This window comes from Protopterus annectens, chromosome 5.part1, assembly GCF_019279795.1.
Source record: "Protopterus annectens isolate FY-2018-M chromosome 5.part1, PAN1.0, whole genome shotgun sequence".
NCBI lineage: Eukaryota > Metazoa > Chordata > Ceratodontiformes > Protopteridae > Protopterus > Protopterus annectens.
In genome coordinates this window covers 682746127-682770974 of record NC_056736.1, presented here as the reverse complement: position 1 = coordinate 682770974, position 24848 = coordinate 682746127, and the positions used below count along the sequence as shown (strand labels likewise).

Genomic DNA, 24848 nt, shown 5'->3' with positions numbered 1-24848 from the left:
ATCAGAGCACAGTTTGCGTAGAAAAGGCATAGAGCTGACCATCCAGAACCTGTATTGAACTGACTTTAGAATGCAGATATAAAAGTCTCTCTAGTCCCCCTGTTTGACACTAGAGATGGTCTGGTGTGACCTCTTGGAGGACTTCTAGCAACTTGTTTCTAGTGATGCCATTTTGCTCCGACTGGGTGGAATATTGGGAATTTTATTAAGGGAGTAGAGAAGAGGGTATTCCAACACCTCTGCACCCATGAATCTTTAAGATATAGCCAGGCTTTGGTGCAATAAGTGACCTACGACTGCTTCCAGAGGTGGAGAAATTTGATCTTTCAGGAGCACTGGTAGGATCTCTCTAGACCCTTGGTTTTGCAGGCCTCCTACCATGTAGGTTCCATCTTCAGGTAGTTCTCACCTCTGCCCCTATGGATGTTGGAAGGGACTTTGGGTCTTTCTGAACCACTGATGTCATGGATCCCTAGAAAAGGGTCATTTTTGAAGAGTCTAAAAAGCATACACCCACAGAAGACTGGGTTTTCCCATCCTGCTCACACCTAGATAGTGCCTCTAACCTTGGGGCCAAATAAAGGACTTCAGAGGGAGCATTGACAGACTAAGGGCTCTGCAAAATCACAGGAGCATCCTGGGAGGTTTCCCAATAGAAAAGCTTGAACCTGCTAACTTCAAGCTGAATGTGAGATTAGCCTTCTGGATGAATTTGAAATAGGACTAGTGTAGTCAACTGAGGAAATAAACCTCCGCCTCAGAAGTAATGGTCCCAGTGAAGGGGATTTGGCAAGTTCTTTATCCAAATCCCTCTGCAGTCTTTTAAGTGCAAAGTCTCTGAAACATACAGTTCTCAAATTTGTCCAGTACCTTAGTACCCCTTGGAGGATGGAGAAACTTTACTCTGCAATTCCTTTGTAGGCATTGCTATGACCATGGCAACTGGTACTCCTTTGCTCCAGTGGTGCCAGGATCCAGTCTTCTCTTTGGATCAGCTGAACCAGATTCCTTCCACACTTGTCGAGATGGAATCAGGACATTTTAAGTGGGTGGAGTCACCCAGGAGGTAGATTGGTCAGCTTCAAAGGCATCTAGGAATACAGATTCCTCTTGGGAGTCTGTAGACCAGCCACCACAATGCTAGAGATCTCCAGTACAACCTCCAAAGGCGAAGTCACCAGATAATCTTAGAAACCCTTCCTCAAAAATCAGACTCCCATGAATCTGTCAAAAGAATCAAGAGTGCTTCCTTTCCTAGGGTCTTTGGCAGATGTTCCCGAGAAATATTTGAAGATATTTATATACCCTGCTGGCTATACCCTGCTGGCTATCCTCATGGCTCAAAGTTGAAGGGGCAGAGACTGCTTCTACACCTTGATCTGATGCAGACACCACAGCAAAGTCATCCAGTTCCAACATGCGGAGGCAGACCCAAAGGTCAGATTGGAGAAGGAGACAAATAGGCAGGTTAGAACTTATGAAGGTGTGATCAGATGGTGTACGAGCTGGGAGCACCCCCATTTCAATTTACTTATGCTTAGGATAATTTGAATTTTATTCCCAACAGGTTGGACCTCAATGTTTTGAAATTGAGGCAGTTCCAAAGCTGGAGCTGAAAAACTTGGGAATACTTTTTACCATCTTTCTTGGAGGTGAGCCCCAGATGTTTGAGGATTTCAAAGGGAATAATTCTCAAAATTAGAATCTCAAATTGATAAACCCCAGTGATTAAAGACCTTATGAATATCACAGGCAGAATCCAAATGGGCTGGGCCTAAACACTGCAGATAAATTAATTTTATGGGCACAGGCCATACATTTCTATTCTGACAAGCATTTTGAGAGAAAAGGGGAAGAGAAAAGGGAAAATTACTAACGATGGTAAGAGAATACCTTACAGATACAAGGGAGAGAGAATAATGGCACTGCAGAAATACTAAAAACGTAGAAAAAAGGCAAGGGAGGGTACTAGAAAATTTGTAAATAAAAAGATTAAGTAGAAATTTCATCATTTCTCACAGAAAAGCTAACACTGCGAGAGTCAGTCACCATGTCTAAGTGAAGGCAGCAAAACGAGATCTGAGGTATGGTAGGGGACTAATGCATTATGGGTAAGGGAGGAGACTATGTTTATTCCACAAGCTGGAAAAGCAGAGTGATTTGACCCCCCCTCTGCCTCTGGAGTTGTCCCCGTATGAATCCTAGGACGATCCCAGGGATTTACAAGACCACATTTTGCCACCTTTAAATTTTGGGAAAAAGATTGCAGAGTTATCCCTATGGCAGACAGGGCATTTCCTTCCCTTCACTGCAGGAGGGATTCCGAAGGGCCAAGAAGTGATATTCTACAAGTAGCATGGATTAAAAACTTGAAAGGTTCTGCAAAGTTGCACAACCACATCAGACATCTGTGTGCACACCTGTCTGGAAGTGGCAGCCTATGAGGTGCCCTCTACAGCATGGGATATCAGCCCCATGGACACTGAAAATGTATAGTTACCAGTTGTGAGGATCATCTTTATAGTCCTCACAAACATGAACGGATTTGGAATGCTCCTTGGTCAAATCCCTTTGCAGCCTTGTCAATTGCTAATTCAGGGACCTAAAGGCAAAGTTCACTGAAGCAAATATGCTTTCCTAATCTGTCCAATGCCCTCAACTGTATTAGGGGGGATGGACAGAGGAAATCTGATCAGCTGTTGTGGCTACAGCCACAACCATAGCATCGGGGACTCCTTTGCTCCAATGGCAGTCTGTGGTGCCAAATCTTGTCTAGACTATGCAGGATTGGTCTGATCCAAGTCTGGCTCCTTTCATGCCTGGCAAGAGACTAGGTCAATATGCTCAGCCAGGAGTCACCCAAGATGTAGATGGGCCAAAAACAAAGCTGGCAATACTGACTCTTCTGGGAAGGCATAGAAATCAACTTCCTTTAGTCTCCCAATTAAATAGGTGATCTGGGGGACCCTTCAAAGTATCATTCCAAAGGGGAATCTGTACCTCCTTTTGCCTGCTATATTACAGTGAGCCTCCTCAGTAGGATATTCTTAGGAAGAATCTGGATGGAAGTTCCGCCAAGGCAGCTGTCTTGAGGTTAGCCGGTACTGGCCAACCCGGTAGAATAGGTCTGATAGGATCAGGGAGCTCAGACCCAGTGGGGGAATAGATCTAGAATCCAAAGATCAGGTCAGAGAAAACCCTCTCCACTACCTTGAAGGCAGATAGACTGCAAAACCATGGCTAGGCACTTTGGAGCTGAAACTTCTGATACAGATGAGCCCCAACTCCCTCCTGATTTGTGCCTCAAGAATGGAGGTGGATCTGAGCTATCCAATGCACAGACCCAAAGGATCAGGGACAGCTCTGACCTTGGAGTGGATCCTGGTCCCCTGGATCTGATGCTTCTGCTCAGAGCATCCTGATCAGAGGAGAGGGAGCAGAGCCAGTGAAAACTGCTGAAGTAGCTGTAGCAACACTTGGCTCCAATACAGATTCTCTGGACTCTGATCAGAGGGCTCCAAAACTGGGATTGATTAAAGGAAATTGTATAGGAATTGAAACCGATGGATCCAATGGGAGATCTGAAACCGATGGATCCAATGGGAGATCTGAAACCGATGGATCCAATGGGAGATCTGAAACCGATGGATCCAATGGGAGATCTGAAACCGATGGATCCAATGGGAGATCTGAAACCGATGGATCCAATGGGAGATCTGAAACCGATGGATCCAATGGGAGATCTGAAACAATTCTGAGGAACATCCACCTATCCACTTTGGCCTTGGACAGACTTCTGGAGGACCCAACAGATGAGGTAGGGGACAGTGTTTTGCAGAAACGGGGAATGCAGCCAAGGAGACACTGACCAAACTTGGGTGAAGTTATGAGGGTCTTTGAAATGGAGCTGTATCAGACTTGCTTGATGTAAATACCAGATCAAATTCCAAGTCCTTTTGAAACTCCTTTTGTTGAGAGGATCAAGTCCAAGAGTCTCTGAAGTCAGAGGTAGGACAAGATCTAGGAGGGGGGAACCTCTTTCTAGGTTTCAGAGCAGCTTTAGTGTTTGAGCCCTGAAGGAAGAGGGTAGTAATCTCTTTAGGACCAATGTTCTCCCCATGCATAAAATCACCCTAGAATTAAAGGCAGCACAGATGGCACAATTTATCAAGGTCTGCTGCTGCTTGACAAATGCACTCCCTGTTAAGCATCAGAATTTTGAATTGTACCCAAAGGATTTTTTTTAAATCCTGTTGGCTTCTTGGCCATTTTTTTTATAGCAAAATTAACAATGGTAGGAGGTAATTACTCTAAAACTGGTAGGAATGGTATGCAATAATATACCCAAGATAGAAAAATTAATGAGCAAAAAAAACTCTAAACTTTCTATATCCTCTTGTCTATGTACAAGATTTCCTGATGAAGCTACTCAAATGTTCAGACTGAAAAGGCTTCCAAGAGAGCATTTGCATCCATGCAAGATGGTGGCAAATATCCAACGTATTATAGGTTGACTAATTTACTGGTAGAAAGAGGATCAAGAGTTTGATCTGCAAGTCTGTGGAATATGGCAGAGTCAGATCCATAACCCTTATGTTGTGCAATGAAAAGGACGTCCAATAATTTGCTACAAATCTGTGTACTGGAGTGGGAGTCTTTTCCAACACTAACCTTGAGGGGACTAAATGGACAGCGACTGGAGCTCTTAATGGGGGGGGGGGGGGGGAGTACACCACCACACAAGTTTGCTTCCCTGCATAGGTGAAATAGAAATTGTTCAAATTATCACTGCTTCAGTAGCCTTGGCTATAGGCTTCCAAAGCTTGAGGGTTCCCATGTACAGACTCTAGCAGCTAAAGCTAATCAGAGTAAATTTATGACGGCTACAGTAGCCTTGGCTATATGGGTAAATTACTCTAGCTTGCTACATTAAGGGGAAGTGTACAGCAGCCCCTGGAGAATGGTCTTGGGAAAGCCTGATCAAGCTGGTTTGCCTTGTAAATAAGGACAGTTGTAGCTTCTAGAATACTGGCGACCTTTTGTAAAGGGTTGTATTCTAGATTAAGCCAAGGCCCTGGTTGAGGGGGTCTTTGGCTGTGCCTGAACAATTGTGGTGAGAACAAGTTGGTTTAAAACACATGTCCCTTAAATGAGGTGTTCCAAGACCCGGTTCTGTCTTAGCTTAGTCACACCAACCTTAAGTTTCTGGAAAATTAGAGTTGAATCACCATAAATCGCTTGCAACTCTTTCTTGGAAAGGTAAATCAGCACAGGTTTCTATGTTAAGAGCCTCAAGCCAGCCAGAGTAGTAGGTTCAAATGGAGCAAGTGTTCTCTAGCAAAGATAAGATCAAGGGAATTGTAGACCTCCTGCAAAATTCCTTCGACATTGAAATGAGAATGCAATGAAAGGATTCGTGCACAGACATGCTGACATGGCCATTAAATGAATCTTGAAGATTAAGGCGGCCATAGGATAGTGACTCATTGTAAGACCAGAGAAAATAGCCCTGAATGATTGGTTATGCTGTTTGCACCAATTTGAAAACCCAGAGAAAATAGCCCTGAATGATTGGTTATGCTGTTTGCACCAATTTGAAAACCTTTGCCAATATGATTTAGTAGCAGGCCTAGCCTTTATTGGAACGTGCTGCATATCCTCAGTAAATAGATGTCCAAAGGAATTTGGACATCATCCAGGCAGACATGGAGGTTGGGGTGTATCAAACACCCCTGATTGTGCGATTAGATCAATTGAGGAAGCTTTTGGCAATTCTCAATTTGAAAAGACCAGAGGCAACCACTGTTGCCTGGCCAGAAGGAGACCAGCCACAATATTCTTGGGGGATTCCCTCAATCTTTAGAAGAACCTTTGATCTCAGTGGAAAGGGTGGGAGCAGCATGCAGGAATATTCCTGCCCAAGAAAAAGGCAGCCATCTTCCAGGCCCTCAAAGTTCTGGAGCAGAATCTTCAGTGAAGCAGCAAATAGGTTTGTGACCTTCCCACATGTGTAATGTGTATCAAGTCTTGTGGGACCCACTGATCTCCTTTCCATTCATGGTCTGCTCTTGTCCTACTCCAACTGCCAGGTTTGTTCTGATGGAATATAGGGTGCCTAGAGTTCTGTGCAGTGAATTTATAACTGCAGCCAAAAGCTTGCCCTCAGGGGGGCTTGCACCCCCAGCTTAATATACCAGTCAAGTGGTCTTTTCTATAACAGTTGTCATAATCAGGGCAAGCATCTATTATGCTTGTTTTTGACCCATACAGCTTTCACATTTAACCCTCCTGGTACTGCTCCCAAAGCAAAGTCAGGAGTCCCTGCCAATTGCTTTGGAGCAGAAGAGTGACTTGGATTTAGGGAAAATTGCTCATAAACTGATTTCTGACAAATACTAGCACTGCAATAGGAGGCCTCTGCTGAACTAGAGGCTTCAGATAGCACTCCTGTAAAGAGTTGCTAGGGGATAAGAATCAGATGTCATGAAACCCAGTACTCCCTCAGTGACTGAAAAATCAAGAGTGGAAAGCCTCCCATTTTCCTGTGGTAAAGATCTGAACTGAGATGTCTGGAAGACACCCCACAAAAACAAAGTGTGTAGGAGTTAGAGACTTAAATGCTCTCTTGGAACCCTGGCTTGTGCAAGAGCTCCCCCAAGAGAGACAGCTTGAGACACTGCAAAGATAAAAGGAAAATGTGAAATCTAGCCTGCAATGAACTGAAGATGGACACTTCACACTTAGTGCAGTGGATAGTCCAAAGGGTAAGAAAATCTCTGATCCAGACAAATGCCTGAAGGCTGGATGCATGTTTATTTTCAAGTGCTACTGGAACACTTGAAGCAGATGGCATTTTTAATTTGGACACCAACAGGTTTAGGAAAGATTGTCCCATATCTGCCCAAGTATTTTTTTTAGCAACAAATATCTTTAAAACTTTTTTCCAAGCTGGAAGCATTAACTGGTTCTATCACTCCCCAAGACAGCATGTGAAGGACAGAGGAAAGTGAGACTGCCAAACCCATTTGTTTGGCAGAGGAAAAGTGGGGATTCAAACTTCCTGGAAGGTGTTACCACAGGAAATAAAGGTCTGACTTTCCTTGTTTTGGGGGGTACCTGTATTTTTGGGATCACCTGCCTCTTCTTACATTTCTGTATTTGAGACTTTGCTGAAATTGGATAAAGGGTGAAGATCCTTTAGAAAACTTGAAAGGCCCGAAAATTAGATTCCCCATTTCAACTTCACCTCTGCAGCAGGGGAAGCAAAAACCCATACCTCAGACCGTCCAGATTTCCAGAATCTGGATTTTTACCTCCACAATGATTTGTCAAATCACTGAAGATTTAAACTAATGACATACATTTGACTTCATATTAAAATCAGAAAATGCATGCCAACATAAACCTACTTATAAAATTTATAAAGATGCTAGAAGCACAGTATTTAAAATTTTACCCTATGAGCCAGATTCATTGCTCCAACAGGCAAGTCTTTAAGGAGAATTTAAAATTTTAATTCTAGGTGCGGCAAAACCAAGCAACCTCAAATCATTCTAAATTAGTGGACTGCAAGATGCAAATTAAATTCCAATCAGATATTAGAATTGCAGCCAGAACATTCCCCCATACTTCACATTAGTCAAAGCTTGCACACCTGACATTCTGAAAAACCAAAGTTGCAGGAGGACCGATACTTTGTCTTCCCATCCTGGCCAGAACGCTTTGGAATTGACCAATGTTTAGCAGCAAGACAAAAGCTCTAGCTGCTGGCTCAGGTTTGGGAGGTGTGAAAAAGATAAAGGAGCTTCGCACCATCTGCCTTTAGTGACAGCAGGCACCATCTGCCTTTAGTGACAGCAGGCTGTCAGAATTGCAGTCAGTGGCATCCTCCAAAGCTGACAGCACTGGAGGAATGGGAGAATATTCTGCAATAGCTCATACTATTTTCTGAAGGACAGAGTGCTCACACTAAACATATTGCCATAAATCAGGAAATCTCAGAAATCAAATATTGATCTCTTCGGGAAAAGGAAACCCTCTACCAGAGGTCACCTTACAAGATAAATAGCCTGAACTAAACCCAAAGTTAGACCAGTAAACTACTTATAGCTGCTCTTTAAATTCGCTTTAGTCCAAAATGGAAAGCTATGACCAATAGTATTAATGGCAGCAGCCTCCCCAGGGATGGACAACATTCTAGGGATGCGTTTCCAGTTCCCTCCCCCAGGAGGGGGAAAGGAGCTCTCCTTGCCCACTGAGGGAACCCAGACTGCCAGAGGGCATGGCCAGCCCCTGGCCCATAGTGATAGTGGGTGTTGTGGCAGAGGGATCTGGGGTAAAATGAATGGCACCCTGTTTTGGGCAGTCACCCACATGTGGCTTAGGCAAATTGCTAGCCTGCTATAGTGGCAAAGGCTGTAAAGGACAGATTGTGGGACAGGCAGTTCCATGGTCAAACCAAAAATAGTACCCCTTTCCTAGGAAAACAAGCAGCACAAGCACAGTAAAGTGAGGTCACTTTCTCAGTAAAGCAGCATTAAAAACAGACTCCTAGCTATACCTTTTCCAAGCAGGAAAGCACATGACAAATTTAAGGTCCTAAAAAAAAAAAAAAAAAAACAGCAACTTTTGCCCAGCAAAGAATCCAAAGCTCTGAAGGGCTTGGCAACTGAACCAGCCTTTAGACCGCTCATCATGAGTTTACGGGCTTAGGCATGTAAGTGCCCTGAAGCTTTGGGAGCTGGTCTGTTATATTCTATGTTATATTCTATGTAGGACGCAACACCAATATAGCCAAGTACACTGTAGTAGCAATCAATACAAGATTCAGCATAAGTCCTCAGTGCAGATCAATAACTGCATCTTTATCTAGAAATATGCTGACAGATCAGTGTGTACTGGTCAGAAAAGGGAATAGTCAGTTTAATTACATGAGCCCAAGCTACAAAAGCTGAACTGCAGCCCAAGGCAGTATGCTAGCCTACATTACAGTAAAATCAGCTCAGATTCATATGGGACAGGGCTGTTCCACTTAACATGTGAAAGAAAACAAAAGCTGGATAAACGCCTGGTATACTCCAAAGCGAAAAAAAATGAAGACCAATGGTTAGACCACAGCGGATAAAAATGGAATAATCCACGTCAGGAAATAAATCACTTGCAGCTTCACAAGAAAACAAGAGTAAGCGCTTTCACTGTTTCCTTGAAACCTTTAAAATCCAGACCACTAAAACATTAAGTAATACGGATTACATAAAGTGTGTCTGTTATATGTATATTTCATCTTATGCAGAATACAAGGCAAATTAATGTACTGATGTATGCAATTTTAGTCTGTCAGTCCTATGTGTTTTCATTGGTTGAACCATATTTTAAATACCAATGTTTTAACTGTTTTTATGAGTGATCAGCTGACTTATCGCAAAAGCGCTTACTCTTGTTTAATAAAGTGGTGTGAAACTGCAAGTGAACAGTTTCCTACCTTGACTACTACATCTCAGTTACAACTTTTGGTTTTATAAAGGGCAATACTGTGAAGCTGCAAGTTTTATAAAGGGCAGTACTGTGAAGCTGCAAGTGATTTCCTGGCGTGGATTCCATTTTTATCCACAGCTGTGGTCTAACCATTGGTCTTTTCGTTTTTTTCTGTTCCACTTAATAGCCTAGGCAAATTCAGCTTAGCAGAGTCCAGTGCGCCCAACACTTACAAGTCCTGGCTAGCAACGTATTTTTAAATGTTAAGACAAGTATACACAAGCATGCAAGATGTTCATTTAAAGGTGATCAGGTGGCACAATCAGTTAGCTGATGCATGTGATAGTACTTGAGGTAGAGCCTTTTAGAGTCTGACCCACTGTCCCAAGTCACTATATATGGAGATAGAGAGTGGCTTAGTCTGAAATTTAGACTTAGTGTATACCAAGTTTGCACATCACAAAAGGCCTGCCATTTTAACTATTGGGCTGCAAATAGTTCAGTCTGCAAATGGGGGGGGGGGGGGGGTGTCGGTGTCAAGGACAACTATCCAAGAAAAGTCTTACCCGACTCACCCAGCAGGTTTATATACAAAGCTACAGCAGTGGTCCCAATATAAAACATCTCTAGCTTAATCATAGTGCAAATGCAAACAGAGTAGCAGTGTCAAGATCTGACAGACTAGCAAAAGGTCTTGCAAAGCTATGACTTTGCCATGGCAATGTCAGGTTTATTGTAGAACAGTGCCAAATCACAACCCCAAATATTGTCAGGAGCAGCAACTGTGTATACTGGCACACTCAAATCAAACCCATTTGTATAAGTGTCAAATAGTTAGAATTGCATTCTGGGCAAGGCTATCAAATGTGGCACAGCAGAATCTTTCCAGTTAAATCCCTCCCTTCCAGGAGGGTGGGCATTTAAACAGGGAAAACATGCACAGTAGCTGCATCAAAAGTGCCCTTACATGAGGGCTAGTTCATTATACTACATATTGCTAATTAGCAGCAATATTGTCATGACAGTCTCAGATGTGCAAAAAAGGTGGGCAACGAGACACCTACCAGTTTAAGGTCAGCAAATGTTTTCATTTATTAAAGTTACTGGAGGATGACAGTCCTTTTATGCAAGGCAGAGTTCAGTGCCATGCAAGGCAGAGTTCAGTGCCATGCAAGGCAGAGTTCAGTGCCATGCAAGGCAGAGTTCAGTGCCATGCAAGGCAGAGTTCAGTGCCATGCAATGCACTCCATACAAAACTTGTAGGGAGCTTGCCTACATGTGATCATGGAATGGATACATTTCTAGCCAGTCTACCACAGTAAGACCAGTGAAGGCTGCAGTGTTGTTTTGGGCATTTCCTTCTGCACTGTTGCGGTTACCATGTTAAGGAGCATGAAAGCTCGCCCCACTCAAACGAGCAAGACTTTTGGAGGAGGGAGAGCATCAAGCCTTCCTAGAGGTAAGCACATGGATTTTCCTATTGGTTGGAATTGGGGAATTGGCCATCTGTAGTGAGGGGGAACTAGTCACTGCAACAGTTTTATTATCTTGAGGTTATGCACATTGTTGCACTACAGCTAGCAGTATTGCCAAATCTACCTTCAAAGAATACGCAGGCAGAGATTAAATAGAAAGTTGGCAGCTGGGCAATCACTTCACTCACTGCAGTTTAGCTACACAAAATTATTACCATGGACAACTGAGGAAAGCACCAGAAGCAACTGTGCTTAGGATAGTTTACAAGGGGCAGTTACAGCGATAAGACGATACAGGTAGCAATCTAGAAGGCAGACAAGAATGCAGGATCTGACTTTGGATTAGCATTAGAGAGTGGGTGTGAGGTACTTCAGACTGGCATAACTGCAAGCTCAGAAGCTTGTGGAAGATTCAAGCAGAGACTTTAAACCATTCAGTGGGAACAGAATGAAATCCATTTGTGTACTCAACTTCATTTTGGAGAATTGAAGACCCACTATCCCCCCCACAAACACCTGTCTCTTGACAACTAGGTTACTATATACTGCAGCAGTTTGGCTGTAGTCTCCACATTCCTTACAAACTTCAGTGACATTTGTCGATCGGAATTTCAAATGCCCCACACAAACCATAAACGCAAAAAGGCTTTGTACCATTGTCAGGTTTTCTGTCTTGCTACAGACTTCTTGCCTCATCAGGTAAGATGCCAAGAACTGATTAACTGTTGGAACAGCCAAGTCAAACGTTAAGACTTTCAAGAGTAGATGTTCCATTTTTAATAGCTGCTGCTTTGTGTAGGCATCATCTGTAATGTAAACAAATTCATCAACTTCTGGTGGATAGATCTCTTCAAATTTCCTGAAAATAAAAGAAACATCTGTGAAAGAATTCAGTTCAACTATGAGACTCATTCTGATATACAAGTGACACCTAATATGAACATGTGCTTTTGCCTTACTGACAATCTTGGCTGCATCTTTGAATGCTACTCTGCAAAACAGAGGAATCAGGATTTATGTACTTATAGTATCACATGAACTAGCACTCTTATAATAACAGATAATACACACTAGTGTTATAAAGTTACATTAATGCAAGTTTAGGGACAACAGTGAACATTGGATGGATGCACACCTGTGAAGGCATGGGCACCAATGTTGGCAACATTAACCACATTTTAGATTGGAAGCTCAAAACAAAAACACTTCCAGGAATACTCTGTTATGCAGTGCACAAAGTCCAGTTACTGGAAAGCACTTGGAAGTAATCCAAACCATACTATATACCAAGATGTCTGTATGGGGGTTCATAGGATACTAGGCTATTGGCCTGGAGGCCCTTGTAGCCTAGCCAAGAATTTCATCCATGTTACCTCAGTCAGCGCATATTTCCCCTTGCCAGCAGGACACAGGTGGGATTCCATAGTTTCCCACCCAGTAACCCAGGTTCCTCAAAGGAGGGGTAGAGAGGTACTCTAATGTGGAGTGAGAGTTCCACAGACAGGGGAGTCTGACAAATCTATCCCACCAAGGTCCATTAATGTTAGATCTGCTGCATTTGCTTGGCAAGGTACATGCCAAAGGGGGGCCTTGTACCCTATAAATTAGAAGGTACATGCCAAAGGGGGGAGTACAGGAATATTAGGACCTTGTTCATGGATGAAATACCCATATTTATGAGGTGGTCCATGTAGAAGGCCTTCTATACAGAGGCAATGTGGCAGTCAAGTCAGGTTGCCATCAACCTGGGTGCCAAGTCCCTCAACCTACCAAGCATGCAGTCATTGGGGATGACATTTTTGCCAAAGGGGATAAATGATGCATTTCTTTGCATCCAGTTTGAGGCCATGCTTCTGGCACCAGTCAGTTCAGGTAAAGGCCTCTTGGAGGATATTCAAATCACTAGGGGAATTTTAAGAGCACCCAGCTTACAGTCATCTGCAAACTTGGTCAGCCACAGACCATTGGTTTTGGCTTGCACTTCAGAAAAGTGGGTTGCAAACTGGCTCAGAGAACCCAGTGCGAAAGTAGCTGATGCCAAGTCAGACTGTCAACTAGTCACGAGTGGAGCCCCACAGGGTTGGGTCCTGGGTCCTCTCTCCTGAAGTCCAGAAACACAAAGGGACTCTGGCTGACAAGTTCAGAGGATTGCAAGTTGAGAGCCATTAACTCCAGGTGATGTTGGCATCCTACAGAATGGCCTCACCAAGAGACTGGTGTCAGAAGCATGGCCTTAAGTTAATCACTAAAAAAATATGTAGTTATCCCCTTTGGATAAATCCCAGTTCACATGAATTACCACATTGATGGTAGTCCACTGAATGCAGAAGGCATTGAGATCTGGGAACACAGGTAGACCGCAATCTCGAAAGTCCTGTGGCATCTCATTACTAAGGGTTTTGCATCCAGGAGAAAGGTCATAATCTCCCTCTACTCTCCCCTCATTAGGCCAGAGAACGCCCATCTGGGATGTACCTCACTAGACACCTGCAACAGGAGAGGCCACAAAAGCTCCTCAAAGAGGATACTAGGCCTTAAAACACTTGTCCTATATGGACAGACTCAAAACTTCCTATTCTCTGTCTCATATTGCCTAGAGGCAATCACTACTAAAGCCATGCCTACCCCAGCTCTGCTAGAAATGCATCTAAAGAAATCCCAATCCCTCCACACCACACTCCAGAGACCTCAGCCTCATTACTACAATCAACAGAACATACTGGAGGGACAGGCTCATAACCCAGAGACTGCCAACGCTATGGAGTAGACTTCCCATACATGTCAAGCAGACCACCTCACTGACAGTCGAGGCATCTTGATGAGTGGATGGGAAATGGAAAATTCACTCCAGGAATAAATCCAGTGGCTCTACTCAGAGGCACTGGAAACTAAAGGTCAGGTGGGATGATGCCATGGTAATCCTATGGCTAAGCTTTTAAGACCCCAGGGCCATTAGCCTAGTACACACCTATGAACCTGTAAAAGTATACCCCAAACAGAGGCCCCCTTGGGGTACACTGCTCATTATGGTCTACTGTTGGAGGTGGTTTAGCCTACTTTGAGTGGGTTCCATCAGTGAGCCAGTTAGCTACCCATCTGGTAACATGGGTTGATGCCTAGCTGGGAGAGTTTATGCTCTAGTGGGGAGCAATGTCAAAGGCTTTGGCTAGGTCAAGGTAGACAGAGCGCACACTTATCCTCATCCATGTCCTTGGTGATGAAGTCAACCAAGTTTAACAGGCATGATCTCCCTTGACAAAACCAAACCATGTGGAGGGGGGGGTCAAGCATTTGGAGGTTGCCAATGTCCAGGTTTACAAGGTCCAGGATTATGCATTCCATGGCCTTGCAGATCAGATTAGGCTGATGGGTCTAACTGCCTGGGTCAGTGGACAGTCCACCTTTGTCTAGAGGAATGACAGTGGCTGCCCTCCATTCAGCTGGGATGAAGCTGGTGCCCAGGCTCTGGTTGAATAGTGTGTCTGATGGAGCAAACAGCTCATGCCAGAGTTAATGTAGGATACAGCCAGGGATGTTATCAGATCTCATGGAGAGACTTTTTGCCTTTGAGAGGGCATTAAGGACCTGCATCTTGGGGATGTCCCACTTTACTGATTGGGGTAGGGGGGGTGAAGTTTTCATGGAACTTGTCTGCCAGCAGGTAGTCTATGGAGTGTGTATTGACCATAAGTTCAGAGCAGATTTAGGCCAATTTGTTAGCCTTAGATTTCACTAGTGACCTTATCTGCTTATTCAAAGATAGTTTCCATCTTGGGACCTGCTCCTTCCTGGCCAGCAATTTTTCTATTACAGTTTTATTAGTGTCCACCAGACAGGTGGACTCTTCCTTGAGGAAGATGAATTGGTCCTGTTGGGTATTGCCAAGTCCATACGGCTATGTAGATGCTCAGTTTTTTTGAGCTAGGCTTGGGCATTAGTGCTAGTTCCAACTGAAGGGATGATGGCTGTGAAGCTGCTTATACCGGCTCAGAGATTGTAGTCCGCTTTGAAAAGTTTGTTTCGACACTGATTGGGGGGGGGGGTGTCAGGGGAGAGGGTGACTTCAAAAGTTAGCTTTATGGGTCGGTCTTACTAAGGAGGATGACACTGTAGAATGGCTACTCATTTGTTAGGACTAGGTCCAGGATATTTTCACCTCTCGTAGGGGTGTTGACCAGTTGATCCAGTGCACTGGCATTGATGAAGTAGAGGAATCTCTAGGCATTCATGTTTGGGCTAGAATACAATAGGTGTTCCTGGTTGACTACCAAACGATAGCGGATCAGGGTAGAGGGTTGAATCTTTATTCAAGCAAGTCCAGATAGGTGGAGTCTGGTGTCATGGTTAGGGGTCTGTAGCTATGATTTGAATAGGCGTTTGCCAGTTACCTGCACTTGGGAGTGCCCTGTGCGTCATACCACTGACCAGCCTGGAGGTGCAAGTCTGAAATATTGAAACTACCTCCTTTGGCTTTGTAGCTTGGCATTAGGTTAGGCAACACTAGTTCAGACTGGCATTAGGTTAGGCAACACTAGTTCAGACTGGCATTAGGGTACATCCAATGCTGTGCAACAGCACCTACCCAATCAGAAAGAATCTCACTACTGAAGTTAGCCTTATAGGCAAACATCTTAACTGTGCTCTGTTCTATATGGGCAGACAAGGGAGAAGATCGCTGGTGGTCAAAGTCCAAACAAAGGATGGCTCTGGCAGATCCACAGCAACAATTCAATGAACTTTAAAATTAGCATTCCTTCACTTCTTACGAAGTTCAGAATCCTATATATGGTTTGCCCTGTTTAAAAAACCCCATTGATCAATCCACACACTTCCTTAAAAGCAGCCTATTCCTTTTAGCCAATATTCACTATACAAAAATATTTAAAACACAAGTATATCATAAGATACAGAATATAGGAACACTCTGGACACAAATCAGAATAGCCACTTGTTAGAAAAATATATAATGGTAATATGCATGCTTAGTGCATTCAAGGTTTAAAAGGGTTAATACATTTATTCTGTTCACACTGCATGAATCTGCACAGCTATTGGAAACTTAGAGACATTTAATTTCTGCTAATGTCATGAAACTTAGATATTTTCATTTCTGCTTTATACCATGAGCAAATATGCAGCTGCTAGAAGCTTTGATAAAGAAAATAGATGCTTGAAAGTATAAACCATAGTCAGCATTACTTGTACCAAAGCTAGAAATGTACCTTGAATCTAGACAAAATGCAACATGTATTAGAACTGTACAATTGAAGAATTAAAGTTAAGGTGGGCTAAAATAAGCCCAAGGCCAGGTTGTTTCTCAAAATGCTTTTGCAAGACAGCAAATCTGGCCATATCGGCAATAAGTCTGGTAACATTTTCTGTGAAACATACAGAAAGCTGTGTCCAACTACATCAGCAATAGAATAGTAACATTTTCTGTATGACATGGAGAACTGTACAAGAATATACAGATCACCAAAGAGCCAGACAAATCCTGTACCTACATGCTTTGTCTCCTTGCTGCAAGTAATAAAGGCTGCCTTGCTTGAACCTAACGTGCATTGGTCTTTGGTCCGGAACCCTCTTCACCTCGGATCAGACGGCCAGGTGGTTGAAACTGTACGGGGAAGAAACCAAATTCAGTTCTTGTATGGAAAGTCCTCAGACTGAATTGTCGTTCAAAAGAGGCCAGCCACTTTCTGATCTGTGACTGAAGGACGGGTCTCTGCAAATCTGTGATCAATCACGTAGGCTCAGGTAAGGTGAATCTACTTTTTCTGTTTTAGATCAGGGACTAGATGTGTATTGTTTGTCAGATTGTATTTTCCTTGCAAGTCCAAGACAGAAATTACTGTCCAGGACAGAGATTACTGTCTTGTCATAGATCAGGAGAAACAGAAGTAGGCAGTCATTCTGGAGACTAAAAATCCGTGGTACGTTAAAAATTGAGAAGTTACGCAACGATCAAAGGGTAAAACAGAATGGGTAATTGCACAAAAAAAGACCCCAAAACCAAGACACAAAATACATGCAGTCACAGTGCGTCGACAATATTATTCAAAATGGGTTAATATGAATTTGACAGAAAATTAGAAAAATCCTCGCTTATCAAACAGCTCAAAAATGATTCCAAGGGTCGGGTAAAAAAAATTAGGAATTCATAAGGAGGATAACAACTTAGTAATAGCATCAGATCCTCCGCCTCCCTTACCAGAATATGAAGCAAGTGAACAGATTAGTCCACCCCCACTATATCCTGTGGTCACTGGAGATTGTGAAATTAAAACGGACTAAAAATTAGAGATCCCATCGGGACCAGGTCCCAAAGGCAGGTAATTCAGATAGAGCTATGGCAAATAGTTAAGAATTCACAATCTATAGGTGAAGAATATGCCCGCTTATAGAAGTACCCAATCCTCAAGCAGGTCAAGAGGATCAGGACCCAACTATCTTAGTGTATAGACCTTGGACTGTTCCCCATCTAAAGGTTAATTTTAGAAAATTCTCAGAAGATTTACAAGGAATGAGGTATAGGAGTTGTAACCTAAATGAAATAGAAAAAGTAGACAAATTGTAGGGCCAGATTGGGAACTGGAATCCCTGTGACACTGCACAAAGACCCCTCCCACAACAGCACAAATTAGTAAAATGTCTTGCAGATCGCATCTCTGAAAAATGGAAACCTAGGGATCTGGGCTTGCATTAATCAATGCATCCAAGAAGGTGAAACAATTGACCAGTACTATGCCAGATTGTTAGAATGTTTTAATAACCACTGTGGAATGCAGGTTCCTGAAGATCAAACACAAGATTCCCCATATGAACAGCAGTTAAAGAATGCATTTTTAAAAGGCAGTAGCATGCCTATAAGCAGTTTTATTACAAAACACACGGTAGACCATCGTACAAGCAGGTTACAATCATTACTTGAATATGCTAGGCATGCCAAAAGGCATTTTAATAGCAAAAAGAAAACGAAAGCCAAGTATTTTCTGTAGAAGATGGAGCAGAAGTTTGTAGTACAGTCCGGGAAAAAGGGCAAGAAAAATGCACAGGGTAAAAGGTTTAAATGCGGTAAAAGGGACATTTGGCAAGGGATTGCAAGAAAAACAAGGCAACAATGGAAGACAAGGAGGGTGAGGAGTGACTATATGGTAGTCAAGGATCACTAGGAGCTAGCAAAGAAAGGACAAATGAGAATGTGAGAGTAGAGGAAGAGCAGAAAGTCAGTGACAATGAAGAAAATGAAATATTAGACCTAGCTTGGAGCTCCATTTAGCAGACATGAAACCAAAAGTTACTCTTGGTAGAAGGGAGGGAGGTCAAATGCGACTCAGGGGCATCACGAACCCGGATACACCCCTCCAAACTGCCAGAAAACAGAGACACCTGATTACTAGTCAAAGCAGCTAATGGACAACTGTTATCGGGAGCCTCTCTCCTGTAACATTGCAATAACTGATCCAGTTTCAGGATTGACAAAGCAAAATTGTAGTTTCTGCAAAATGCCCAGTAAACCTCTTGGGCAGAGACCTGATGCAGCTATTTGGTATAGCAGTAGTCCCAACCATGCAGGGTATGGAAGCAGTGACAAATTGACACCTTTGTAGTGCAGAGGGTGAAATGTTTTATTGGTACAGCCAGGACTGTTATGACTGGTCCAGGGACTGCGACCAAAGAGTTAATGAACCTAGCCATCAGCAAGTTCCCCTCCCTTGACATTGACACCTGTTGCACTGTACCCTGTATTATTGCAACACACCAGGACCTGATAAGGAATATGAGCAAGAATTATTTAAGAATCATGCAAACAGATTGATATTGTGTAACCTGTACTGGGACACAGAAGGGAACAGTGTAGCCAGCTGTTCATTGCCCCAGGAGTTCTTTGCACTTTATAAGTCTAATAGATTACCACGTTAGCTTAACCAAAAACAGAAATATAGAATGGGCAGACATAGGAGAAAAAGTCACAAGATGGGAGAAACTGAGAACTAAACTGGCAGAACAAGGAATAAGTACAAAAGTTGAATTGGATAAAACTCAGACCAACCCAGCTGTGCACTTTGTCTAGAGAGGACAGCTGACTGACACTCCCATTAAAGGAGGAAGAGAATGCCTTACGAGATACCAGAGACTCTGGTCAACAGGGAAATCAGATGTAGCACTCCTTCGTACAGCAGGACCAGTTACTGTCATGCCAAAGTCAGCATTCAGACCACAAAAAAAGACAGTATCCCTTAAGAAAAGATGCAGAGGCAGGCATAAAGACTATTATAGCAGCCTTAAAGGAGGGATACTAGTAGAATCTCCCGATTTACCATGCAACACCCTTACCATGCAACACCCTTACCATGCAACACCCTTACCATGCAACACCCTTACCATGCAACACCCTTACCATGCAACACCCTTACCATGCAACACCCTTACCATGCAACACCCATTTCCAGTTAAAAAGGCCAATGGGGAATGGCGTATGGTCCACAAGCCATAAATGATGCAGTAATACCAAGGGCACCCACAGTACCAGACCCACACACCACGATTTGAAACCTCAAGTATTTGTGGTAGACATCAGCAATGTGTTTTTCCATACCAATAAACCCAGATAGCCAGTATTGGTTTGCATTTGCATTTCAGGGGAAAAGGTATACATATACGCGACTACCACAGGGATATTGTGAAAGTCCAAAGATTCAAGAAATGGCAAGCAACTTGGCGAGATTCACCCCAAGAGGCAGTCATATTTTACTTTATGTTGATGACATCTTGCTGGCGGCCCCCACCCAGCAGGATTGTAGAAAAGATACCATAGTCTGATTTTTAGCCACTGAGGTACACAAGGTAAATAAAAATAAACTGCAGCTTTGGAAAAAACAGGTCAAATACCTAGGATATGCAATATCCAAGGAAGGTAGAACGTTAGGACAGAAAGATAGCCATTTTGCAAGCACCAAAACCCACTACCAAGAAGGAAATGTCATTCCTGGGTACTAATTTTTGCCAGAGCTGGATTCCAAACTATGCCTTGGAATCTACACCTCTGACCGACCTTGTATACAAGCCTATGGCAGCGCAGGATTTGTTACAATGGACACCAGAGGCAGAATCTGTCTTCTGTAAACTAAAGCAGTTAATAGCGTCCCCATTAGTTCTGGGATTGCCAAACTACCATAAATGTTTTTTCCAAACTGTAGATTGCAAGCAGGTTTACATGACAGTGTTAACAGCATGGGGATAAGCAACACCCATTGCTTACTACTCATCACAACTAGACCCAGTGGCATGGTCCTTACCCCAGTGTACAAGCAGTAGTTGCAGCTGCAATGGCAGTACAGGCTTCAGCCTCAGTCTTGTTCCGCCCTCTCACTTTGAGAGGACCTCATGCAGTCACGATTATTTTACTACAAGAAAAGGTGGCACATTTCCCCTGCTAGGCATCTTTCCTGTATGATTGAGCCAACCTCATATGACAATTGAACGATGCATGACTAAACCCTTCTACTCTGCTCCCGACCCCTGCAGACGGCACACCGCACTGCTGCCTGCAGGTAATTGAGCAAAAGACACTACCTAGAAAAGATCTCATGGATGTCCCCTTGGATGATGCCGAGGTGACATACTACATGAATGGCTCGTGCAAAAGGGGTCCTGCAGGACAGAACCTAGGATATGCAATAGTCTCCGATATCAGGATTATAGAAGCAAAACCTTTACCACACAACTTATCTGCACAGGCAGCAGAATTGATTGCACTGACAGGCATGTACCTTAGCAAAGGGTAAACGTGTAAACATTTTTACTGATAGCCAGTACACTTTCTACTGTACATGTTTTTGCGCAACAGTGGAAAAACCGGGGAATGACGACATCTACTGGCAAACCTATAAATCATGTGCAGTTTTAGATCTTTTAGAATCTATTCAGTTACCTCAGAAAGTAGCCATTTGTAAATGCACAGCTCACACCAAGCAACAAGATAGGATTTCAAAAGGTAATGCGAGAGCTGATACAGCTGAACAGCCACAGAAGTATTTCTTTTAAATGAGGAATTACAACCCTCTGAAACTTTAGATCTAGATATGTTAAAAACAATGCAGACTCACTATGCAAGCTGAAAAAACAGCGATGGATAAAATGAGGAGTAATCCTCGAAAAGGGGCTGTACATCTCTAGAGGGGGGAAAACCGATACTACCCCATTTGTTTTGCTATGCAGCATTGTTGAGCCATGGGCAGTGCCATGTCTCAACAGGGGGGATGGTACAGCTGGTGAACCAGGTGTTCACAACGTACAGATTTACAAACTACTCTAAAAAAATTTTGTTTGATGTGTCAGATTTGTAACAAACATCATGCACAGGGGGGCAATAAAGCCCAAGCAATGGAGTTTACCCACACCACCTTATCAGTTTCACACTATTTGTATGAATTTCATAGAACTGAACAAATGTGAAAGTATTGTCATTGTAGATGTTTTCCAGATGGGTGGAAGCCTTTCCAACCAAAAATCCAGATGCAGCTACGGTGGCAAAGGTACTGGTCAAGGAAATCATTCCTAGGTTTGGTATTCCAGAAAGATCTACAGTGACAATGGTAATGGTACACACTTGTAAGTCAAACCATACAGCAGTTAAGCATTTTGGTATTTTTAAAAAAATCATTGTGCACACCATCTGCAATCTGCAGGGCTAGTTGAAAGGCATAATGGTATACTAAACAAATTGAGAAAATGAATAGCAGAGACAGGAAAAACTTGGTTGTACTATTTACCCCTGGCACTGTTGAGCATGAGAACTGTCCCTACAGTGAAAGGATCGACTCCTTTTGAAAAACTATTTGGAAAGGCTTATTATACACCCCAGTGGAAACTTGTCAGATCAGGAAGCTGATTTTACACTAGCTGAATATATGAAAAAGTTGTGTGTTCAACATCTTTTGCAGTCAAATTCTGTTTCAGACAGAAAACAGAAACATCAGAAGTGGCAGTGACACCAGGAGACTGAGTGTGGATCAAAATAGTCAAAAAAACTGGGCATTGCCAAGGTGGGAAGGTCCCTACCAGGCGCTTCTTTCGACACCCACTGCAGTCAAGATAGCAGAACAAGCTTTGTGGATACACCTGATGCACTGCAAGCTGGTTAAGAACTTTGAGTTGGACAAAAATCTTCTCTCCATCGGGGCCCTCAGCACAAAGTCTGGCTACAAAGGGGGGTCAGATCAATAGGACTGATCCGTCTCAACCCCAGTGAAAAACCATCGGTGCTGAAGGTCCCATTAGGGCAGAGAGTAAGAGCACGTGTCCAAAGTATAGATGACGGAATCCAGTAAGATCCAAATACACCTACTTGGAAGAGCCGGAGAAAACAAATGCAGAACGGGTTTCCACAAAAGTATTGCATAACCATCCTGACTACTAGTGACAATTTTTGTTGTGGCCATTCCTTCTCAGCCACACAAATTTAACTGAAGTGTGCAGAGTGGCACCCGAACTACTTACCAGGCAATCAAATGTGTATGCGGAAACCTTCAATGTTTCGAATTGCTGGATTTGCACAGCTTTACCAACAGCATATGGGGGGTTTACTGTTAACTTCAGTTCCCCTAGGAGCCCACAAGACCTGGGAAAACCTAATTCAGTCACATCACAAGATAAAGTAGCATTGCACTTATCTGTTGACAGAAGGGAACTGGGTGTTTTAAGAAAAATACAGTCAAGGTGGGTTGGAGCAATTGCAATGTGACTGTTCCCTATAGATGCTACACTAAACCCGATATCAGATTCTATTGCAACATGAGCTATGATACATTTGAACTGATGCATAGGACAATTGAAGTAAAGCATAATGCTGACCTCTATAAGCAACTGTCCATAGACAAAAAAATTTCATGCAGAGTCAGGGTATAGTAAAGTTAGTAGAAGATGGTTACTTTTATATGCAGTAGAAAAGCATATAAATGGCTACCTGAGAATTGGTCCGGCAGTTTTTTGGGGTACCTGGTTCCAGCCATGACAGCAGTTTTACCTAGAGGGAAATTTTGGAATGTTCGAGAAATCAAAAAGCCTGTCAAATCCAGTGGGGCAAATCAATGCGCACTGGAAAAACCATCATGCTGTGGGCATGGGGAGCAAAGGACTGTCAAAATGGACTTGAGTGATACTGTTATATCGTGGGTAGGTGTACTGCCAGCATATGGAGCAACGAAATCAATCTGGGAACTGAGAAAATTGTCTAAGCTTCTCGAAATGAGCAATGCAACCTTTTCTGCCCTAGCATTGGTGACTGATGGACTGCCATGAGAACAGTGGTGCTTCAAAATCGCATGGCTCTTCACCCTAGTGGCGAGAGGAGGTATGTGCGCTTTAATCCAGGAGGAGTGCAGTTCGTATATTCCTGACCACAAACAAGAGATAGACAACCATCTTGAGGTGATTTAGCAGGTGTCAGCCATGACCAAACCAGGACCAAATCCATTGGACTTTTTCCAGAAATTGTTTGGGGGTTGAGGCAGCATCCTGATGAGCATTTTGATCGCCATCTGTGTAGGAGTGGTGCGCTGCTGCATCCCCTGCATAAAAAGACAGATTAAAAATTTTGTAGACATTTCAGTTTCAGAAACCTTATACCAAGATGTTGAACTTGAATTGCTAAAAAACTGAAAATGCTTTCATGAGCTTAGACTGAATGACTCGACTGCAAATCCTGAGCAGGAAGAGGTTAGGGGAAGAAAAATGTTTATGCTCATCTTGAAAGTAGTATTAAAAGGGGGGAAATGTTAGAAAAATATATAAAATAGTAATATGCATGCTTAGTGCATTTGAGGTTTAAAAGGGTTAATACATTTATTCTGTTCCCACTGCATGAATCTGTACAGCTATTAGAAACATGAGACATTTCATTTCTGCTGTCATGAAATGAACATGAGACATTTCATTTCTGCTAATGTCATGAGAAAATATGCAGCTGCTAGAAGCTTTGATAAAGAACTAGATGCTTGAAAGTATAAACCATTGTCAGCTTTACTTGTACCAAAGATAGGAAATGTACCTTGAATCTAGACAAAATGTAACATGTATATTAGAACTGTACAATTGAAGAATTGAAAAGTTAAGGTGGGCTAAAATAAGCACAAGGCCAGGTTGTTTGCAAGACAGCAAATAATCTGACCATGTCAGCAATAAGTCTGGTAATATTTTCTGTGAAACCTTCAGAAAGCTGTGTCCAACTAAATCAGCAATAGAATAGTAACATTTTCTGTATGACATGGAGAACTGTAGAACTGAATATACAGATCACCAAAGAGCCAGACAAATCCTGTACCTACACGCTTTGTCTCCTTGCTGCAAGTAAGGAAGGGTGCCTTGCTTGAACCCAATGTGCATTGGTCTTTGAAGTTTCCTTTTACACCACTTCTGCAGTCCTTTACCACTGCTGACTTCAGGCACCTCCTTGCCTGTACCCTATAACCCCCAGTGCTGTTTTGAATGGCTTGGGGAAAATTTGTTCAATGCTGGAAAGTAGCTGTAAAAGGTTGTCCTACTGATCCTTCAGGTTTGTGAATTTCCAATAGATTTTGTTCAGAGCTTGAGGGTCCTATGTGGGATGTAAGGTACACTACTGAAGAGACTGTGGTTTGAATAGGACAATGTATGATAAGTTGAGAAAAGCTGTTTAGGAAATTCTAACCAGTTTTTAAGGTCTTGAGTGAGGCAGTGGTGGGATTTGAAGGTTTGGTTGGCAGCAAGTGTAGCAATTTTGTGGTAGGTGTCTAGCAAGTTTGGATGAAAGGGTAATCTGCAAGTTGGCAAGAATTTGGGAGCTGTAGGAGACTAGACTAGGGAGAAAAGTGTAAATCAGGATTTGTTTAGGAATTCCTGCCTTCACACAAAATGAAT

The 24848-nt window shown here is 42.9% G+C and overlaps 1 protein-coding gene across 2 annotated transcripts in view; it reads right to left on the bottom strand.

The window, feature by feature from the left end:
- CCNA1 (cyclin A1) overlaps positions 1-24848 on the bottom strand; it is a 116790-nt gene that overhangs the window by 35499 nt on the left and 56443 nt on the right. For both annotated transcript variants that reach the window (XM_044073300.1, XM_044073302.1), the window contains exon 6: positions 11604-11808. In XM_044073300.1, the coding sequence (XP_043929235.1) occupies positions 11604-11808 (205 nt within the window). The remainder of the gene's footprint in view (positions 1-11603; positions 11809-24848) is intronic.